Source organism: Ailuropoda melanoleuca, chromosome 1, assembly GCF_002007445.2.
Source record: "Ailuropoda melanoleuca isolate Jingjing chromosome 1, ASM200744v2, whole genome shotgun sequence".
Taxonomy (NCBI): Eukaryota; Metazoa; Chordata; class Mammalia; order Carnivora; family Ursidae; genus Ailuropoda; species Ailuropoda melanoleuca.
The window spans coordinates 17,724,169-17,746,381 of NC_048218.1; the positions used below are offsets into that span (position 1 = coordinate 17,724,169).

At 37.8% G+C, this 22,213-nt stretch overlaps 1 protein-coding gene across 5 annotated transcripts in view; it reads right to left on the reverse strand.

Moving 5' to 3' along the window:
* Positions 1-15,060: 15,060 nt before the first annotated feature.
* The window catches only part of GABPA (GA binding protein transcription factor subunit alpha), a 32,477-nt gene continuing 25,324 nt past the window's right edge, over positions 15,061-22,213 (reverse strand). For 4 of the 5 annotated variants that reach the window (XM_011225996.3, XM_002920061.4, XM_019800519.2 and 1 more), the window contains 3 exons: positions 21,154-21,294; positions 20,720-20,912; positions 15,061-15,820 (listed from right to left, as the gene is read on the reverse strand). In XM_011225996.3, coding sequence (XP_011224298.1) covers positions 15,592-15,820; positions 20,720-20,912; positions 21,154-21,294 — 563 coding nt within the window. In that variant the 3' untranslated portion in view covers positions 15,061-15,591. Of the gene's footprint in view, positions 15,821-19,257; positions 19,839-20,719; positions 20,913-21,153; positions 21,295-22,213 lie in introns of those variants that run through there. The other variant, XM_019800520.2, reaches the window with a different exon arrangement.

Sequence of the window (22,213 nt, forward strand, 5' to 3'; positions counted from 1 at the left end):
GTTGGTTTAACATTCAAAAATTACTCAGTCTATTTTACCATATTAGAAAAGGCTCTTCCAGAAATCCACATTGAGGGTTATGAGCCTGGACAGTGGGGCTGGTAGTAGAGGAGGGCAGGAGAGGGAATGGATTTGTGATAGGTATCAGTGGTAGAATATTTACTGATAGATTGGATGTAAGGATGAGAAAAATAGAGAAGCAAGGAAAATTTTTAAGTCTTTTCTTTTGAGCAATTGGGTGGATAGGGGTGCTATGTACTAAGAAGGGAAAACTGACAAGAGCAGAAGTGAGTTGGAAAATTAAAACTATCCTTTTTTTGACATATTTAGATTGAAATGTCTTATTACACATTCTTGTAAGCAGTGGAAGATATTATTCTTGGATTCTGGGAGAGGTCAAGGGTAGATATTAAAATCTGCTATCACATGGATGGCTTGTCAAGTTATTGTCACCTAATGCGAGGTTGGAAGAAGGGAGTGGGTCCAGAACTGAGTCCAGAGAGTAAGCACAGGTCAGGTAGGAAGATGAGGTGGGTGTAAGTCCCATGAAAGTGTGTTTGAGAAAGAGAGAATGGCCAATTTGGGACGATAAAGAATGATAAGATTTTTGACAGGCGGAGAAGTAGAAGGAAAAGGAAAGATAAAAAGAAAAAAGTATGTCAATTGGAACGGGGGAAGAAATACAGCCCTTAGTCACGCTCCATCCCAAAAGGAGACGCTAGAGTGATCTGGCTATCAGCTTTTGGGGAAAGGAGAAAATATAGGAAGATTTACTCCAGGAAACCAGTATTGCCTGTCTGGAGTAAAGATTTCCAAAGCACAACATTAACTCCTTCAGATGTCTAGGATGCTATTTAATAAGCTGAAGATAATCATGGGCTTTCAGAAGGAGTACCCCCAGCTTCCACGGTGTATCTGATTTACTCTGAATAGGTCCCACAGGGTAATACCAGTTCAACAATTTTTCATCCGAGAGAGAACACTCAGGATCATTCTGTTTCAAGGATACTGCCAATGACTTGAGAACCAGATAGCCAAAGGACATTCTGATGTCTTCACAGATGACGTGAAAATGTAGAAAATAAGCTTACTTTGATTTATCTTTGCAAAGGTATGTGGCATTATTTATTCCTCAATAGGGATGAGATGAGCTAATTTTTACACAAGAAGTAAACGGGAGAGAATTTTTTTTCCTAGCGGTATGGAAGTTTATCAAATACGTATCATGGACTATTTCAGCCCTAAATCCTCGCAGCTGGAAGATTTCACCTCTGAAAGCTTTCTGACTTCCTGCTTGCTAAATTCTTCTGAAGCTTATGGCTCTCAGAGTTCAGTGCTTTGCTTTGGGACTGAGAATTTGACAAGAACTTGTCATTAGAATTCTGCTTGACAGCTGCTTTTCCCCAGCTTGTGGAACAAGAAAGGTTAAGATGAATTTTGAGTCACCGAATAATATCTTAGCAGGAGGGTAATCCTGCCATTTCTGGAACTCTGCACCAAAAATTGTGACTTAAAAAATACAATACCACAGATTGTCTAATCCCCTTCAAACCGAAACCAGTGATATCAGTCAAGATGTTTTCATAAGGAGATGTGGGAACAATCAATACAACAACCTAAATTTTCTATTTAGGAGAAAATATTTGAATGCAGAATAGTTTCTGCAAAGTTCCTTCTAAGGTTGATTTTAAAAGGCATATAAAAGTCAAATATATTTTTTAAAAAAGAATTAAGCATTAAAGTGGTGAAATGCTGTTTTCCTGTGATTGCTGTTATCCAAATATGAATCCCTTCACTGAGCCTGGTCCACATCTTAACATGCTTCTTTAAAAAAGAAAGAGAGAGAGAGAGAAAGAAAGAAAGAAACAAAGAAAGAAAGAAAGAAAGAAAAAGAAAGAAAATTTCTTCTCAAATTTTGTGTCTTATGTCAGAAAGATAAGGGATTTTTTTCTAAGATTTTATTTATTTATTTTAGGGAGAGAGAGAGCGCAGGGGGCGGAGTGGAGGGAGAGGGACAAGCAGACTCCTCGCTGAACGCAGAGCCCAACACAGGGCTGGAGCCCCACAACCCTGACATCATGATCCAAGCCAAAATCAAGAGTTGGCTGTCCGAGTGACTGAGCCGCCCAGGCCCCCCATCTTAAATGGATTTTTTTAAATCAACAAGTAGACATAATTTCCCTATCAGATAGATAAGCACGTGATCAATAAGATTATTTCTGATAGGGGCGCCTGGGTGGTTCAGTGGTTAAGCATCTGCCTTCGGCTCAGGGCGTGATCCCAAGTCCCTGGGATCGAGCTCCGCATCGGGCTCCATGCTCTGCTGGGAGCCTGCTTCTTCCTCTCCCACTCCCCCTGTTTGCGTTCCCGCTCTCACTGGCTGTCTCTCTCTCTGTCAAATAAATAAATAAAATCTTTTTTAAAAAAATGATTATTTCTGGGGCGCCTGGGTGGCAGAGCGGTTAAGCGTCTGCCTTCGGCTCAGGGCGTGATCCCGGCGTTGTGGGATCGAGCCCCACATCAGGCTCCTCCGCTATGAGCCTGCTTCTTCCTCTCCCACTCCCCCTGCTTGTGTTCCCTCTCTCGCTGGCTGTCTCTATCTCTGTCTTATAAATAAATAAAAAATCTTTAAAAAAAAAATAAATAAAAAATAAAAAATAAAAAAAAGATTATTTCTGATATTTTCAATTTCTCTTTTATCTATTTCCTGATGCTGTCTTGATGCTACCAATAATGGGTTTCAGCAGATCCAAGCCTCAATGGAATATAACCTAAACAACCACAGGAAAAAAGCAGTTTTCTAGTATAATAATTTTTCTTGATCTATAAATAAAGTATGTGATCTAAGAGGCCATTCACTGTGTATTTTGAGGACCGGGGTCTTAAGCAAAGCATTTCTTATACATTGCAGTCTATTTCATACCGTTCTTCTCTCATTTATGCCTGCATTTATGTCCCAATTTTCCATTCAGTGAAAGACGAACCTCCCACACATTACTGCCTGTAACTTCCAGTCCCCTTGCTCTCCACCAGCGCCAACCCCCTTCCCCATCACACAAATACTAGAAGGAGGGAAACCAGAAATTTTTATATCAAATGAAAAGGTCCTAGATTAGGGGCGCCTGGGTGGCACAGCGGTTAAGCGTCTGCCTCCGGCTCAGGGTGTGATCCCGGCGTTGTGGAATCAAACCCCACATCGGGCTCCTCTGCTATGAGCCTGCTTCTTCCTCTCCCACTCCCCCTGCTTGTGTTCCCTCTCTCGCTGGCTGTCTCTATCTCTGTCAAATAAATAAATAAAATCTTTAAAAAAAAAAAAAAGAAAAAAGAAAAGGTCCTAGATTAGAAGTCACGAGACCCAGTTCTCACCCTCACCCTGCCCCTTGCATTCAATGTAACCCTCATCGAATCACTTAACCTCTCCTGACATTTATTTCTCCATTTTAAAGGAATGGAAATCAAATAATGAAGTATAATTTGTGACCTATTACACTGTAAGGATTTAAGTGTCTGATTATTTGTAGTGTTGGACAACATGTGTAGAAAGAGACAGTCTCATCCCTTGTTCATGGCGGTGTAAATTAATTCAACCCTTTGGTGTGCAATTTTGCAGTAGGTGGTCAGAGAGGGAAGAGGAAGGGGGCAGGAGTGGGAGGGTCATGTAAGGGGAGCATATTGGTTTTGTATTGTTGTGTAACAAATTACCACAAGCTCAGGGGCTCAAAACACGCACATGCCTTGCCTTCCATGGTAACCTGAGTCCTCTGCTCAGGTCTGTAAGGCCGAAATCTAGCTGCTGGCCAGCTGTATCTTCATCTGGAGTCTTGATTAGGAGAAAAAAACCAAACCAAACCAAAACCAAAACACTTCTAAGATCCCTTGGGTTGTTGGCAAGCTTCATTTCCTTGCAGTAGTAGGACTGAAGTCCTACTGTCTTGCTGGTTGTTGGCTGGAAACCCTTCACCCTTCCCAGAGGCAGATCCGTGTCCCCAAGGCCTTCTTTATAGGCTTTGTCACACTTCCAGTCTCTCTGACTTCAGGAAAGACCCCGTCTCTTTGAAGGACTCACCTGATTATATCAGGTCTCCTGGATAATCTCCATTTTGATTAGCTCAAAATTAACGGATTAATAACCTGAGTGTGGGAGTGATGACCCATCATAGTCACAGGCTTGGCCAACCGTCGGGGGGAGGGGATTGCACGGGGCACGGACACTCCTGGGGCCAAGTGAGCATTCGGTGGACCAGAGGGAGGCAAGAGGTCGAGTCTTTAAGGCTGACAGAAGAGAGGGGGATTGGGAATGCCAGCGGGGTGGAGAAGCACTTTGCCAAGGAGAATGAGAGCAGTGGATCTTTCCTCACAGATACTTCTCATCGCCCTTTACCCAATAAAATATCAGAGTCCATGCCACACCCAAATAACCCTTGTCTCCACCACAGAGTGTCTACCCTGTTTTGCTATCTACCCCTACCAGCTGGGTTAACAATCAAAATATGTTTTGATACTGATCAAGAAGACATTAAATCTATTATTGACTGTTTCCCTCTGTGGTCATCCTCAGAGCCTCACCTCCCCCCAGCCCAGGACATCAGAGCCACCACCAGGAGCTGGGAATGACCTGGCAATCTCTTCTCCTAATATCCAGCTAGCCTGGGAATCAGAAGGGAGAGAGGAAAATGTCTGCACAGATATCTGATAAAGCACAGTATTGTCCAAAACTGAATAGATTTTACTCAATATTTAGGGAGAAAAGTTGATAGAAATTTAGAAAATGCTAAGAGAAAACACAGAAAGCCATAATTAATAAAGTGTAGTAATATAAAATGCAGCCTAATGAATTTCAAAAACTTTGTGAAAGAGCAAAGTGCTAGATTTTGTAGAACTCGATGTTTTTTAGGTCACAGTTAAGCTGTAAATGTATTCCTGGTGTAATAGGATTAACAACACTGCGCATAACAAATCACAAGGAATATAATCACCAATAAAAGCTCCTTTTTAACTCCAATTGCCATGGGATATGTCATATGTAAGTACAGTCAATATCCCTCACAGAAATAACCACTGTCAGTCCGCCATGTTTTCTAAGGTACTCCTCAGCCAGGGTGTCAGTAGATTTCTCCTGCTCTTTTCTCTTGCTCTTGCTCTGTTCACTAAGGTTTTAAAATGCAGTAGAGGGGCGCCTGGGTGGCTCAGTCCATTAAGTGTCTGCCTTCAGCTCAGGTCATGATCCTGGAGTCACGGGATCGAGCCCCGAGTTGGGATCCCTGCTCAGTGGGGAGTCTGCTTCTCCCTCTGTCCCTCTCCTCCGCTTGTGCTCTCTCTCTGTCTCTCTCAAATACATAAAATCTTTTTTAAAAATATGTTATCTTGGGGTACTTTGTGTCTATTGTTTCTTTTGAAATAGTTGCCAGCTTGTATACACATTTTATGGAGTTGCTCTTTCCATTCGTGAAATAGTTTTCAGGACACGACTCCTCTATAATTTGAGGTTTAAGGATAGCCTCTGTTCCTCTCTGCTATTTAAGAATTAGGAATGCGTCCCTTTTTCATTATTTATCTATTTTTTGAGCAAACTATATAACACACCACATGCAGCTTTTCTGAGCAAATGATGTATAAAATACTGCAAAGAATTACATTTGTCCCATTTTTATTTATGCAACCTTTCCAGAAACCTATCAGTTGCATAAAGAAAGTATTTTTCCTTTGGTGAAGAGAAATTAGGATTCTTCCCCTAGTGACATACTCTTCAAACAGTCATATGCTTTTGTAGATGACATTAACTACATCTGAAATATTTGTTTTGAAAAAGCCTTTCTGTGATAGTGTTTTTTCAAGTTCCTATATTACGGAAAATTTCACATATATAATAGAGAGAATAGTGTATATAATGAAATTCCATGCCTCCATCATCCAGCTTCAACCGTTTCTACACATGGCTCTTTTTAAATTTTTCATCTACAGTTCACCCGCTGACATATTTTTTTAATTTTTAAATTTTTATTTAAAGAGAGAGAGAGAGAGCGTGCAAGAGTGGGAGTGGGGGGGGAGACAAGAAGAAGAGTGGAGAGAGAATCCCAAGCAGGCTCCACACCCAGTGTGGAGCTGGACACAGGACTCCATCCCATGACCCTGAGACCATGACCTGAGCCAAAATCAAGCATCAGCCACCCAGACCTTCACCCACTGAAATATTTTTAAGTAAATACTAGATAACGCGTTATTTCATCTCTAAATACTTCAGTATACATTTTTAAGAAATAAAGATCCATTCATCCCTTACTACTTCCCCCCCATCCATCCTTTCTTCCTCTTTTTATCCCTCCCTATAACCACAAAACTATGATCACACCTTAAACAATTAACGGCAATCCATAATATTTAAAAATATCCAGTGTTCAAATTTCCCTGATTGCCTCAATTTCTTTTATAGTTTATTTGTTGAAATTAGGATCCAAACAAACACACACATTTCATTTGGTTGATTAAAAAAGATATATGTCAATTATATATGTCAATATATATGTCAATTAATATATGTCTTAATATATGTCAATTATACCTCAATGAAAAAAACCTCTTAAATCTCTTTCCATCTATACATCGTCCTTTTTTCCTTAAAATTAATTCTTGCTTTGCTTGTATCTGTGTTGTCTTCATTTGTATTTTGCTAATTGTATCCATGTAATGACAATTTCTCTGTTTCATATGGTTCCTAAAAAGTGGGACTTACCTCTGGGGGTTTCATCAAATTCAGGTTTACTTTACTTTTTTCAAGAACAGTCCTATCAGGGGGCACATATCTGGTTGTCTCTTTTTGTGTGATATTAAGATTGATTGGTGCTTCAGGTATTGTCCTTTAGCAAATGCCTCACCAACTTTTCACTTAATGTTTTTCGCATCTGTTGGTGATGATTGCCTAGGTCCATTCTCTTACTAAGGGCTGCATAAAAGTATTTTATAAAACATCATTGACTTTTGGGGGGAGCAGGAAGAAGTACAGGGGGAGAGAGAGAGACAATCTTAAGTAGATTACACACCCAGCATGGAGCCCGACACAGGGCTTGATCTTACAACCCTGAGATCATGACCTGAGCCAAAATCAAGAGTCAGAAGCTCAACTGACTGAGCCACCCAAGTGCCTCTAGAACATCATTGACTTAAATGAATTTAGAGATGAGTGGACCTCTAAAAATTTTAGTGTTAAGTCTCTCACTTTGGATAAGACAGCTAAAAGCCAGGAGAAATGAGAAAGGTACTCGGTGTTTACAATTCCTCTTTGATAGGGGCGCCTGGGTGGCACAGCGGTTAAGCATCTGCCTTCGGCTCAGGGCGTGATCCCGGTGTTATGGGATCGAGTCCCACGTCAGGGTCCTCTGCTGTGAGCCTGCTTCTTCCTCTCCCACTCCCCCTGCTTGTGTTCCCTCTCTCGCTGGCTGTCTCTATCTCTGTCAAATAAATAAATAAAATCTTAAAAAAACAAAACAAAAAAAAAACAATTCCTCTTTGATAGAAGTATTAAACACATCTGCCTTTCACTGACTAAAGATGTGACAGGAAAATACTGTTGTGACACGCTCCTCAGTGAAAAGCATCAGCACTGGCTTCAAGTCTAGCTTGGCTCTATACGAGTGACCTTGATCAGCTTGTCTGACCACTCTGCTTCAGTTTCTTCATCTGTAAAATGGGTAACATTCCTCTCTAATTCAGTGGGTCTGGAGAAATAAACGAGAATGCAAACAAAGGGCTTGGGACAGCTAAGTGATCAGAATTAGCCATCATTGAGTCAGTCACTCATTTAGCCATTCAATGATATTTTATCATCTTTAAAATAATCGATTATTTTACAATGTTTTATCATTTTATCATTAAATGAAATGAGTGCCTATTTCCACAACAGAGAACTGGATTCTGTGGAGGGTAGTTTTTCTTTTCCAGACACAGGCACTTATTTTGTGTTACATAATTGTAAGATGTTTTCACATACGTGATTTCATTTAATCATCTCAATAGACGTGCACGGCAGGCAAATGTATTGATCATCCTAGCTTAGAAAGGAGGCCATGGAGGAGCCGAGAGGCTAAATGGCTTGCCCTAAATTTCATACCCAGTTAGTGGTAGAACTTGGCCTATATTTTTTTCTCTTTCCTTGGTGTACACCTTACATATCCTCCACTGTTAGGTACTTGCTATTTGTTCAATCAATTAATCAATACACTTCAGGCCAGTAGGAATGGGGAGATTTTTGTACTTAAGGAATTTTCTTGAAAATAAAATATCCTCTTCTTTTTGTAATCTGAGACCTGAAGATAAGAATCTTCCTATGGGGCTCTTAATGCATAGCCTTTTTCTGAAGCCACTAACTCAAGGGAACATTCTGGTTCATTTATGCAATGATGTTAAGTTGATCAATGTGCTAATGAAATGTGGATCATACGCTTACTTCTATAAAGTGACACCAACATTAGAGATAGGAATCTTTACTTTTCCTCTTAGAATGGGGAATATTACAACAAATTTTTGCATAGATTTCTAAGCAAGTGAATTAAAGAGTTGCTCGTAGATGTGATCAATAATTATCTTTAAGCGTAGTTCTATTCCATTCCCATCTAGTCACTGTCATATCACTTGTAAAAATACCATGGGTGTTAATTGGGTGTTAGGTGTGTCATGAAGTGAAGACCCCAAAGTCAATTACTTTGTTAACAGATACGAGAAAGTGCTTTTCTCAGATTACAGAGAAATTCTCATATACCACTGACATTGCCATAATCATTTAGTTAAAACTGATCCTCATTATTTAATGACAAAGCACTCTAAATCAGTGTGGTCTGCCAATGAGCGTCGGTACGTGAACTCCTTGCTATCATTCCACAGGTGAATAAGGACAGACACTGAAACAATTATAGCAACTTGACAGAAAAATCTCATGTCTGTGAAGCCTAATAATTTTTAAAAAGTGGATAGTACTTGAATCTTTTTTATTTTTTCTAGTAATTCAGTTTTTTGTTGAGGTATAATTTATATACCTTCGTGCCCCCCCCTTGAAGTTTCGGCAAGTTTGTCTACCTAGTAATCATCAACAAAAGCATAATGTAGGACTCATCACCCCTCAAAATTGTATTGTTTCTAGTACAGAAAATTACCTCCCCCAACCCTAACCCCAGGCAGCCACTGATCGGCCTTCTGTCCTTACGGCTTAGATACACCTTTTCTAAGTTGTTGGTGAAGCAGTTGCTCACTTCTTTTTTATTGCTGAATGGTTTTTCCATTGTAGGGTATTCCCCAATTTATTTATTCAGTAGCAAGTTGATGGACATTTTGATTGTCCAGTTTGGGGCCATTTTGAATAAAGCTGCTGTAAACCCTAGTGTGTGAGTGCTTCAGTGGGTATGTTCTGTTGTCTTTTTTTTTTTTTTAATTATCTGAGAGAGAGAGAGAGAGAGAGTGGGGGAGGGACAAAAGGGAGAGGAAGAGAAAGAATCTCAAGCAGACTCCCTGAAGAGCATGGAACTCCTCGTGGGGCTCAGTCCCAGGACCCCGGGATCATACCTGAGCTGAAGGCAGCCACTTAACTGAGCCACCCAGGCACCCCTTACTGTAGCTTTAAATAGCAAATCCTTACATAGTGCAAATTCTCTAATTTTTTCTTGAAATTGTTTTGACTATTCTGGGTCATTTGCATTTACAGATAAATTTTATTATCAGCTTGTTTATAAAAAAAAGACTCCCAGGGGCGCCTGGGTAGCACAGCAGTTAAGCGTCTGCCTTCGGCTCAGGGCGTGATCTCGGCGTTATGGGATCGAGCCCCACATCAGGCTCCTCTGCTATGAGCCTGCTTCTTCCTCTCCCACTCCCCCTGCTTGTGTTCCCTCTCTCGCTGGCTGTCTCTATCTCTGTCGAATAAATAAATAAAATCTTAAAAAAAAAAAAAAAGACTCCCAGGATTTTGAGTTGAACTGCACTATTTATAGATCAATTTAGGGACATTTAACACATACAAAAAAAGTCTTCCAATGCACAATTATGGTATACCTCTCCACTCAGATTTTCATTTCTTAGCAACTTCTATGGTTCATTGGACACATCTTGCACAAATTTTGTTGTATTTGTTCCTAAATTATTTCATGTTTTTTAATACTATTGTAAATGGTAACTTCTAAATTTCGATTTTCAATTATTTTTCATAGCACATAGAGTTTTGTGTATTGATCTTGTACCTTACTTTACTAAACTCATCAATCCTCGTTTTTTTTTTTTTCTTTTTAAAGTTTTTATTAATTGGACAGAGAGAGAGCAAGAGAGCAAGCACACACACGCACAAGCCGGGGGAGCAGCATGAAGAGGGAGAAGCAGACTCCTCGCTCAGCAGGGAGCCCGATGCAGGACTCAATCCCAGAACCTTGGGATCCTAGGCCAAAGGCAGACGCTTCACTGACTGAGCCACCCAGGCACCCCTCAATTCTAGTTTTTTTTTTTAACCATTCTTTAGGATTTTCAACATTTGATGTCTTCTGCAGTTTCCTTTCTTACAATACGTATGCTAATTTTCTTATTTCACAGGCTAGGATCTTCAATACAGCGTTGAACAGAAATGGTGACAGCAGATGTGTTTGTCCTTCCCCAAATCTTAGAAGGAAGACAAACTACTATGTATGATGTTAGCTGCAAGTTTTTCAGACACTCTATCATGTTAAGGAAATTCCCTTCTAATTCTAGTTTGCTCAGTTTTTATCATGAATGGATGTTAAATTTTACTGTATACTTTTCCTACATCTACTGAGATGATCAGGTTTGTCTTCCTATATTGTATAATTATATTTGGTGAATTACATTGAGTTATTAAATTCTCCTAATGATTCATTTTTTACAAAACATAAATTGTGGTAAGATATACATAAGATTTACTCTTACCCTTGTTTAAGCATGTACAGTTCAGTAATGTTAAGTACATTCACATTGTTGTGTAACCAACATCCAGAAATTTTTCATCTTGCAAAACTGAAACTCTACCTATTAAACAACTCCCCATTTCTCCCACCACCCTATTCATTCATCTGTTTTATAAGAGTTTCAGTCATCACACTCTGGAAATAAAAAGGTCCTTCAACCACGGTTTTGTTTTGTTTTTTATTTGACAGAGATAGAGACAGCCAGTGAGAGAGGGAACACAAGCAGGGGGAGTGGGAGAGGAAGAAGCAGGCTTCCAGCGGAGGAGCCTGATGTGGGGCTCGATCCCAGAGCACCAGGATCAGGCCCTGAGCCGAAGACAGACGCTTAAGGACTGAGCCACGCAGGCGCTCCTCAACCACGGGTTTTAAAATCAGTCTAAGTTAGTGTTTCAAATCAGTTTACTAGTAGTAAACTTAACATGTACTAAGCTTGCAAATTAAGCTTTAAAGTCATATACACACAAAAAAAGCAGTGTTTTGGGATTACGAATATACCTAATTTTCTGATTATTTCATTACTTCAAACTAGATAAAATTGGGTTGTGTTTTTAGAGCAATTTATTTCACTCAAACCACAATTTTGTAAGCATGTCAATCAGAGTTTGATCATTGCTTGACCCTAAACAACACACAGCACCTTTCCCCCTGACTCCTTTGATTCCACAGGCTCTGGTCCTGCTGAAGCATCCTGTTGTTACGCAGGAAACATAAACAGGTCATTTCTTTTTTTAGTTAAAAAAGGTTTATTAAGATTTCTACTTTAACGGTCATTGGCTTGCCTTTTGACAAGTACTCAGTGTTACCATTTCTTCTGTTTTTATTCTAAAACAGTTTGGCTCTGCTGATGGGATTTCATTTCTTTTTTTAAGAGATTTATTTATTTTGGGAGAGAGCATGAGCAGGGGAGAGGGAGAGAGAATCTCAAGCAGACTCCTCACTGAGTGCAGAGCCTATCGAGGGGCTTGATGCCAAGACTGTTGGGAAATCCTGACCTGAGCTAAAATCAAAAGTCGGATGCTCGACTGAGCCTCCCAGGCGCCCCATTTATTTCCTTAAAAAGACTAAACTCTAACATCTAATTTTAGCTCAGTGGAATCTGATCTTCCCAAATAGTTTTTAAGTAAAGTAAATGGGACTCTTATGTACAATACAGCAGATGTAGACTGTCATATTTTCATTCAACTTAATATTCCAGGAATTTGAGACTATTTTTTTTATGCAGGAAAAAACTTCCAAAAACACAGAAGTATACTGTATAATAGTTTTATTTTTCTCATTTTACTATTTTTACATTTTATGCACAAATATTTTTTATCTGAGTAAAAATAGAAAATAACTGTTTCATGTAAAATTACAAAAAAAATAAAAACCACAAAGCAATACATAATTGTTATTATGACCGTATAAGTGTCTTTATTTAAAGAGTAAAAATGTATGCAAAAATCCTCCTTCCTTTTACAAAAGACTGAGAATATTTTTTTCTGGCAGCAAGTGAAATATCACTGAAATATCAATATTTTTACACCTTCTAGATGTGAAGACATTAAGTTAGTCACAGGTTGTTTTATAATTATGAATTTTTAAACATTTTTGTGCTATTTCAAAGATACACTAGTTCTTTTTAAAAGGCAGTAGCATAAAATGATGAGTGTGGAAAACAGTCGACCTCACCACAAATATCTGGAGGCACACCCTTTAAAGAAATATCGCACTTGAGTTTTGCCATTAATCGGGAGAGAAAAACAACTAAACCACTTCCCTAATTCACTGACATGGACTGATTCAAAAATTAATGTGATAAGTCGATCCATGTGAATATTAACCACACACGGCAATTCTGTTTAATATGTCTGATTTTCCGACAGCAACACAAATTTCCAAACTTCAGGCCAGATACATATGAAAGTTGGCCCAATAAGAACCTCATGTGGAAAACAAGTTTTTAAAACAAAAATGGACACTTCCTTATTTTTGTACTTAGAGGGTACAAAAGATAACTGATCATTTTATCTTTCTTCCTTTAAATATACTGTAAATTTCCCTATGGAAAAATTTATTCATAAAAACAGCAAAGAATGAATAGCATGAATTATGCTTTCTTCTACAACACAAATTCTCTTTCAATAAAAGACAAGATTGCCTGGCTTTCTGATGATTGTAACCTCAATAAGGACAAGGGAAATAGTTTAATATTTAAATTGAGAAAAAGTAACTGAAGTTTCCTGAAACAACTGGGAAATCAGTCTCATGACTTCACCTATGTTCTGGTGCATAAAATGATGGTGACAGGATGAAGAAGGAAGAGAAAAAAGAAACAGCACCTGATCCTGTGTGAGAATGATCTTTGTTCCAATTATAATGGAGAATAAAATAAAAACTGCCAAAGGAAGAAAAATGCATAGAATGTGTTCTCGAAAAAAGGAATCTAAGGAATGCTTAAAGGAGAAGCAGCAATAGTTTGACTTCGAAGCTCTAAAAGGAATGCGGGTGTTCCTTGCCTTAAAATATATACATAGACATATAATTGCAACATAAAGTCTGTCATCTTTGCTAAAACTTTAATGTCTCCCCAAAAGCATTTTAAATACTAAAGTCAAAAGTTTTAAGCTCTTGATAACATACCAGAAGAATTTATTTTATTTTTTAAAACTATAAGCAACTTGTCAACTCCCCAGACTGTAAAATGGTGCAAAAACCTTCTTTTTGGTGATCTATTTGTTCTGAACCTATAGCTTCTATGCATTATTTCACATGGTTATTCTACTCAGATAATTCTTGCAGTCAGTGCCCAAATGAAACTAATAGTTTGTCAGTCTATTCCATATGTGTTTATAAAGAGGTAAAAATAGAAGTTACAAGTTTTACTCTTTTCAGACATCCACTGCAGGGTCTTAAACGACTTGAGCATATAAGCGACCTGACATTCCACACTGCAGTCCTACAGCACAGCACTTCAAGGTACAGTCTGAGGCTACCAGACAAGAAAATCAGAGATCCTTCCTCTCTTGCTTGTTCCCAGGATCCCTGGCTTACGGTTCATTCCAGAGCACTATCTGGGACCAGTATAGCGACTGCTAGCAATGCCTCCTTGACTTCTCACCATGGCCTTTTCCTCCTGGTTAGTCAGAAGCATCAACTGAGCTCTTATAAAGCTGTTTAGGGGGATGGATTTAAAGGAAATGACGAGGGAGAAGGTGAATAAAGTGATATGTGAGAATCAATCTTCTGCTATAAGAGGATTAAAAGCTCTTTTCCAGTATCTCATGATTTATATAAAATACCTTAAAACAAAAAACAAAGAAAAAAAGCAAGCAAGCAAAAAAGAAAGACCTTTCCAGACATTTCTGTTTAGTGTTAGGTGGTGATAAGCAAAGAGTTTCATATATGAGAGTCATATAATTAAAACATTTTTAAATGAATTATTACATTCTAAAATATCTTTCCTTTTGAATATCATTGTATCTTCATATATATGTGTATAGTTATATATATTAAAATGGTCAACTGGACATGTATACAGATATTTATACTCACACATATATAATATTCAAAAGGAAGAAATTAAGTAAACGGGAAATTTTGTTATGCGAGAAGACTGCCTACACTGGAGGTCAGAATTTCCTTTTAAAACTACTGGCAAGTAATTTGCTCTTGTCTTGAAAGGTAAAGTACTGCTGACTGATTTAAAGTCTTCATTTCATCAGAAATACAAGGACTATATAAGCTGCTCTTGCATAATACACTGGCAGTATAGGGCAATTTTAAAAAAGAAAGAAAGAAAAGCCATACCAAACCAAACTAAATGGAACTTTTATTTTCTGGCTGAGGTATACCTTTTCAGTTTTTTAAATCTCTGACAGGAAAAACAGAGATCATTTCAGAATTTTTGTAATAGTTGGTTTATTAGAATTAAATTCCTCTCTTAAAATAATTTAAATTCTTGGCCTGACATTATGAATAACCTATACAGAAAATCCTTAAAATTAGCTTGAGTTAAGCCAGATTTCAACCTGGATTTCCTTCTTCAGCAGTGTTCTTCTGCCCGTCGACTTCTTATTGTCCTTTGCTTGCAAATATATAAATTATTTTAATAACTTGATACTCAGTTTAGTAATTTATTAATATTATAATTTTATTCGATATGAATATTTTAGCTCTGCTTGATTAGATGAAACAGGCACACATGCTTTAGCTGTGAAAAATTCCATTTTCTGGTTCTATGTAAAGCAACATCTAAAGCAGCAGAGAGGGGAAACAGTTATATTTTCAAAAATAGTTAAGCCAGACTGTTTCCTGGAGATACTTCATTTATTTTTCATCCTCAGATGCTACTGGCTATTTTTGGTAGGGCTAGACATTAATACTGACCAGTTTAGCTTTCCTGACTGTTAACAAACTATCCCACAATGAACCTGACTTCGTGCTGAAGACATTGTGGTGATCCTTAACATACACGTATTCTAAAATATATGCTCAAAGTAAAAAGATCCAAATTCACAAGAATATGAAATATTTATAAAAAAATCATGCATCAGATTGTACAGTCTAGAAATAAAAGAAGATTCAAATTCAGTAATAAAGGTAAGAGCAATACTTGCTCTAATATTTAAGAAAGACCTCGGGCTCCCAGAAGGTGCTGGGCTCAGTTATCCTTCTCCGTCTGCAGAGAAGCAGTGGCCAGGGCTACCGCTGTGACCGGCTGGGCAATCCCATGCAGCTGCATCTTTGCAAGTTTCTTCTGTTCACATTCTGTGACCAAACGGTTCAACTCTGCTGCACTGTATCCAATAAGAGTCTTCAAGTCACAGACAAACTTGTACACAAATCTCTTGCCTTGAACTTTACAAATCATGTCCCCATCATAATAATACCTTTAAAAAGAAAAACACGTTAGGACTATAGAAAAAATACAGAATTTGGACTTCTTACAATAGTTTACAGATCCTTCCATAAGCAGGAGTCTAGCTAATGCTGTATTTACCCCAATAGCAACTAACATTGAAGTTATATAGAAGTGTTTAGTGTTACTATCCAAGGAAACTTCAAAACGTTGCTTACTAAAATTTCACTGTTCAGTATTCTAAAACTCTGTTTACTAAATTTGCAGACCATATTTCAACAATTATGATAAAATACTGATTTAAAAATGAACATTATAAAAAAAACAAAAAACCTTGGGAACAGTAATAGAACCTAGGAACAAAGGCTTGGAGTCAGAATGTCAAGATTCAAAATCCAGTGTCTTGACTTTGTTTTGTCACCACACGGAAGTCACATTTTCTCTAAGTTTTTACTCCTTGTCTATACAATGAGGTTAAAAACAGTACTTACCCTCATAGAATTGTTGGGAATTAAAAGGATTATCTTTGCAAAGTGCTCACTTAGGCACACAATGACTGGCACATAGCCCTCTATAAAATATAAGCTATGTTAATAATTAAGAACCCATATAAAAAGGAGAAATTTGTTAATACACATATTCTATGGACTATGGGAATGTCCATTTCTTTTCTGCATTGTACAAAATCCCTTATGTTGTAGCCACACCTTTGCCATCACCATTTTTAATACGTAAAGGCTCTCATTTCAGTGAAATTCTCCAAATCCAATAGGGAGCCTCAAAAGTGTAAGTAAAAGGCTAGAAGGAAAAGACAGGATACAGAAAACCAGGAGGACATCACAATGAAACAAGGTTTCTAGACCTACATAGACAAATCTGGAGGAAGTCCTTCTAGAAGTCTAGTTTACTGCTGCTATGTAAGAAACAGCCGGATTTAGATTTACTTTGGAAAACAGAGTTTATTTACGGTTATGCGCTGCCAATTCCAATAAAGGGAAAAAAGTAAGTCAAGACTTTTATAGGCAGGAGGACTGTGAAGTCTTTCATTTTATTGTATTATTTTTCTCCACCCCCGTGAAGCCTTTGTTTTAAAACTGCACTACCCACTTGTACCAATTTGACAATAAGCAGTTACGAAAGAAACGACTATTTGCTGAAGTAACAAAGTGTAAACTACCACATTTAGCAGGATTTTATTATCAAAGTCATTCAACTTAATCAAGAGTCCATTAAAGAAAAGCTTGATCTATATGCAGGAAATTAAGGCATTTTTCCTTAATTTCAGAACAGTGAAAGTCTTACAGTCAGTTATGTTCTCTAAGTGAGAGATACAACACACTGGGCAGAGTTCTTGCGTTTCTTTTGTGCCAATGACGTTCATACATAATTTAGATCTTAGCCCACAAACAACCAATTGCCTGTCATCCATTTAAAATTAGACTGGAATTTCAATTTCTTAAGAAAATATCTACATAATATGTAAGGCTGTAACAAATAAGATACTTGAGAAAAAAGTAAAATAAGGGAAGAAAGTGGTTTTATATTTCAAGGAGGAAAATGTAGTTGGTATCATGTCTCTTGGTAGGAAGTGATAGAGAATACAAACACTAAGTTTTAATTTTACTTAGTATGTCCTTCAATCCAGTAGATGCATCATACAACCATACATAACAGCATTCATTGCATTTGTACCCTCTCTAAAATGAAGAAAGTAGAAAGGTTCACAATACCTGTATTTTCATGGATATGATTTTGCCCTTTTTTTTAAAACTTGTATTTTTTTTAGCCTTTTAAATTGTAAAATATACTTCCCTAGAATCTCTCCAAGGCCCTCCCAATCACTACCCGTCTCACTCTAAAAGGCAGATACAATCCTGTTCCATGATGGTAAATTCACTGCTTGTCACCCAAACATGTATTCCTAAATGCTGTAATGTACTTTTCCTATTTCTTGAACTTTATACTACAAACGCACTCACACAATCTCTACTCTTTTGGGGCTGATTCCTTCACCAAACATTACGTCTGTGAGGTTCACCCCTACCAGTGCTTGCAGCCGCAGTTCACTTCCATGGACGCACAGTCCACTGTTTTACTCACTCTCCTGTTGATAGGTATTTGGTTTCTGGTTTTGGATATTATAAATAATGCTGCTCTGAGCACGTGTGTGGACATGTGCATGCACTTCTGTTTGGTAGATATTTCGGAAAGAAGCTGCTGGGTTACAGGTTACATTCCTACCAAAAGTGGAGAGGCATTCACACTGCTCCACAGCCTCACCAACACCTGGTACTGGCAAGCATTTAATTAGCCATCCTGAGATACGCGCTGTGCCATTTTGTCAAGGTTTCCAACCGCGTTTCCCTGATTACGAAAGAGGCTGTGTGCCACAGCTTAGGTCACTGGCCACGCAGATAATCTCCAGTTGGTACTGTCTGTTCATGTCTCTTGACTATTTTTTCTATTTCTCCTATTAGTCTGTAAGAGTTCTTAGGTACTTCGGACATGACTTTTATGTCAGGTTTGTGGCTTGCCTTTCACTCTCCTGACGGTGGCTTGTGTTGACCAGAAAGTTCTTAATTTAAATGTAGTCCAATTTCTTGATCTTCTCCATCAGGGTTAGTGCTGTTGATGAACAGAGTCTGATGTCTTTCTTCACCTACCGACATCATGGAGGTATTTCTAGATGCTTTCCTATTTTACTTTCCACATTTAGAGCTACAGGCTACATGGAACCGGTTTCTAGGATGGTATGAAGAAGGGGTCGGGTTTCACTTTTTTCTGTATGGATAGTCAACTGTCCCAGCTCCATCTGACTGAAAAACGGGTCTTTCCTCATGTCTTTTCCCCGCGCCATCCCTAAGTCAAATACTCATATTCTTCTTTCTCTCTGGGCTCTCAATTGTAATCTGTGGTCTATGTGTCTCTCCTAAGCAAACAACATACTGTCTTATTGCTACAGCTTTACAGCAAGTTTCAGTGTCCTGGACAGCAAGCCTTCCCACTCTGTCAATCTTCTTCAGGTACCCTAGCTACTGTGCCACTTCATATAACCACATAAATTTTACAATCACCATGTTAAGTTCCACAAAAAAACTTTCTGCATTGGAACATATCAATCTGAGGAGAACTGACACCTTAATGATTAATTCTAATAATTTATTTGTAATTTTGAAGGGACTTTTATATATACACTTACATCAACTGCCAAAATTGACAGTTTTCATCCTCATTATATGGAAAAGATCTTTAGATAGCTGGCAAAGCGTGTGAGACTAAATAAGTGATAAACACACTGAAAATAAAGCATTTTAGGGGCACTTGGGTGGCCTAGTTGGTTAAGCGCCTGCCTTCGGCTCAGGTCATGATCTCAGGGTCCTGGGATTGAGCCCCACATCGGGCTCCCTGCTCAGCAGAGAGTCTGCCTCTCCCTTTCCCTTTGCCCTCCCCATCCATCCGCCTCCCCCTCGTGCTCTCTCTCGCAAATAAGTAAACTTAAAAAAAAAAAAAAAAAGAAAAAGAAAGCACTTTAGTTACTTATGAGTGCTAAGAAAAACAGTTATTTTGGAAAAGAAAAATAATCATGCTAAAATATGTAGTACTTACATGATCATGATCCTAACAGTAAATACTGATATAACCACAATTTCCATACAATTATGTAATTACATTAGGATAAAGGGAGAAAGAGTGTGTGTGTGGTGTGTGTGTGTGTGTGTGTGTGTGTGTGTGTGTGTGTAGTGATGAGAGGTGAATCATAAGCTGTGTGAAATTCACAATGTCCAAATGAAACATGAAGTAGCATGAGAGATATATTGCAGAGCTATTTCACACTATGTTCATTCTTCCAAAAAAAGACATTAGTTCCATATTTCCATATATCCTGCTTTTTTACTTAAATGCACATTCTGAATTTCCATCACTGTGGTAAGCATAACTTCTGAGAGTAATTATGTCAAAAAATTCATACTACTTATGGGATGTTACAAATAATTTTATTCTATTCCAATTCAATCTGTGTAAAGGCTGGATATTCAGATTTAGGCAGGCTGAAGGGGAAGAAAGAACAGAGAAGTGGGTCAACATTTTGCACCCAGTCATAAAAACAGAAAATATCTGCATCTTTGCTAAAATTTACACTCAATTCACCTATGCAAATGACAGCATCTTTATCTGTTATGTAAATGACAGAAAACTCAGAGATTAAACATGTAAGTTTTAAACAGAGTAATACATGCTTTTCAACCATATAAAAACAAATAATCTTGGAATCACCTTAAAAAAAAAACTATGCGCCTCAAAATTATTACTAAAGATCTTTGTAAAAAGTCATTTTTGGGGTGCTTGGGTGGCACAGTTGGTTAAGTGTCTGACTCTTGGTTTCAGCTCGGGTCATGATCTCAATATCAGGGGACTGAGCCCCCCACTGGGCTCCGTGCAGAGCGAAGGGTCTGCTGAAGTTTCTCTCTCCCTTTCCCTCTGCCCCCTCCCACCCGCTGCATGCTCAAGCACGCACAAGCTCGCTCTAAAATTTTTAAAAAAAAGTCACTTTTAACACTAAGTGTGAAACTTTTAGCTTTTTGTTTATTAAATAAACAACATCTTGTAAACAAGTCTTTTAATGGTATATTACACAATTTTTTTTTTAAAGATTTTATTTATTTATGTGACAGAGAGACAGACAGCGAGAGAGGGAACACAGCAGGGGAGAGGGAGAGGAAGAAGCAAGCTCCCAGCCGAGGAGCCCGATGTGGGACTCGATCCCGGAATGCCGGGATCATGCCCTGAGCCGAAGACAGATGCTTAACAACTGCGCTACCCAGGCGCCCCTATATTATACAATGTTAAACCTAGAATAAGAAGTCATTTTTTAGAAAGGCTTGATAATAAAAAGAAATAATAAACAATAATTATAATGATAAATGCTTACCTTAATGCACGACTGAGTTTCTCATAGTTCATTGTAGGCTTATTTTTACGTTGTCCCCATTTTTGTGCAACCAGTTCAGGCTGATTTAGCTTAAACTCGCCTTCATCACCAACCCAAGAAATGCAGTCTCGAGCATCCTTGTCAGTAAGAAGTTCTAGCAAAAACTGCCACAGTTGGATTTGACCATTGTTTCCTAAATTGACAAGAAGGACAAGCAGTGACCACAGTGCTATGGGTTAATAGCAGACAAAAGGCAATAAACAGGTTCTTCTCTGGGTCATCCCTCAGCCATGCTAGGAACAAAATTTTTTTACAAATGCTGTTTAAATACTGTCAGAGAAATTATCCATATTCATATTTTCATACAATGAAATAAAACAAAATACACATGACTTGACAAATTTTATAAATACCGTAAGATAATGCAAAAATACCTGTTCTGTTCCCAGGTGAACTTCTATCTTCTCCTGAAATCCTTGGAGCTCTTTGTACTTTAGCTGCCTTCGCACTGCTGTTTATAACTTTAATGGTAGTTGGTGTAGCAGACTGCACTGATGCTGGAATAATTTGCACAGCTGCAAAGAAAAACAATTTTTTTTCCTTCTAATACAAGCAGTGAAAAAAATTACTGAAAGACATAAAATGCTATTAGTTTTACTAATGCCCTTCTAGTTAGCTCAAAAGGCCTCAAAGAAAGCTTTAATCCACAGCAGTTTTGAACAAAATTACCAAAGAAGTTCCAAGGATAAGATATGATGTTTGCATTATAGGTTGTGAATCTTAACTTGGGGAATAAGAGTTGGTCTTATTTTGAATTAACTTAGTGACATATACACATTAAACAAAGAATTATAAAAACATTTGCTTTAAGAATATTTCTTCATTAAAAACAGTCTATCAAATGTTGGGAGAAAATATGGACAAATGAGAACTCACACATACTACTGCTGAGAACACTAACACCTACCACCACTTGGTGAAAAGCTGTGGTAATCCCTAGTCAGGCTGGAAGGGTGGAACCCCTGTGATAAACCAGAGAATCTCACACACATTCTTACAAATACTCATTCCATGATATTCACGGAGTTTTAAAGATAATAGCAGTGAAAATGAATGAAATCACGCTGCAAGTATCATCACAAGTCTCATAACAGTTACACAAAAAGCAAGTTATAAAAGGATATGTACATTATATTATCATTTTACCCAAAAAGTTTAAACACAGGCAAAACAATGCTATGAAGTGTGGTTGCCTAGTTGGTAAAAATATAAAATATGCAAAGAATAATAAACATCAAATTCAAGATAGTCATTTAAAATGAGATCTAAAACAGGTAAAGTTGATATATGAAGTTTTGATTCTTACGGTGTACAAAGGTGTTAGTTACTATACTTTATTTCTTGGTATATCTAAATTATTCCATAAAAACTTTACAATTAATTTTATTACCTTACAGTGCTGAATTAAAAGAAAATTTCTTATTGACAAATGGG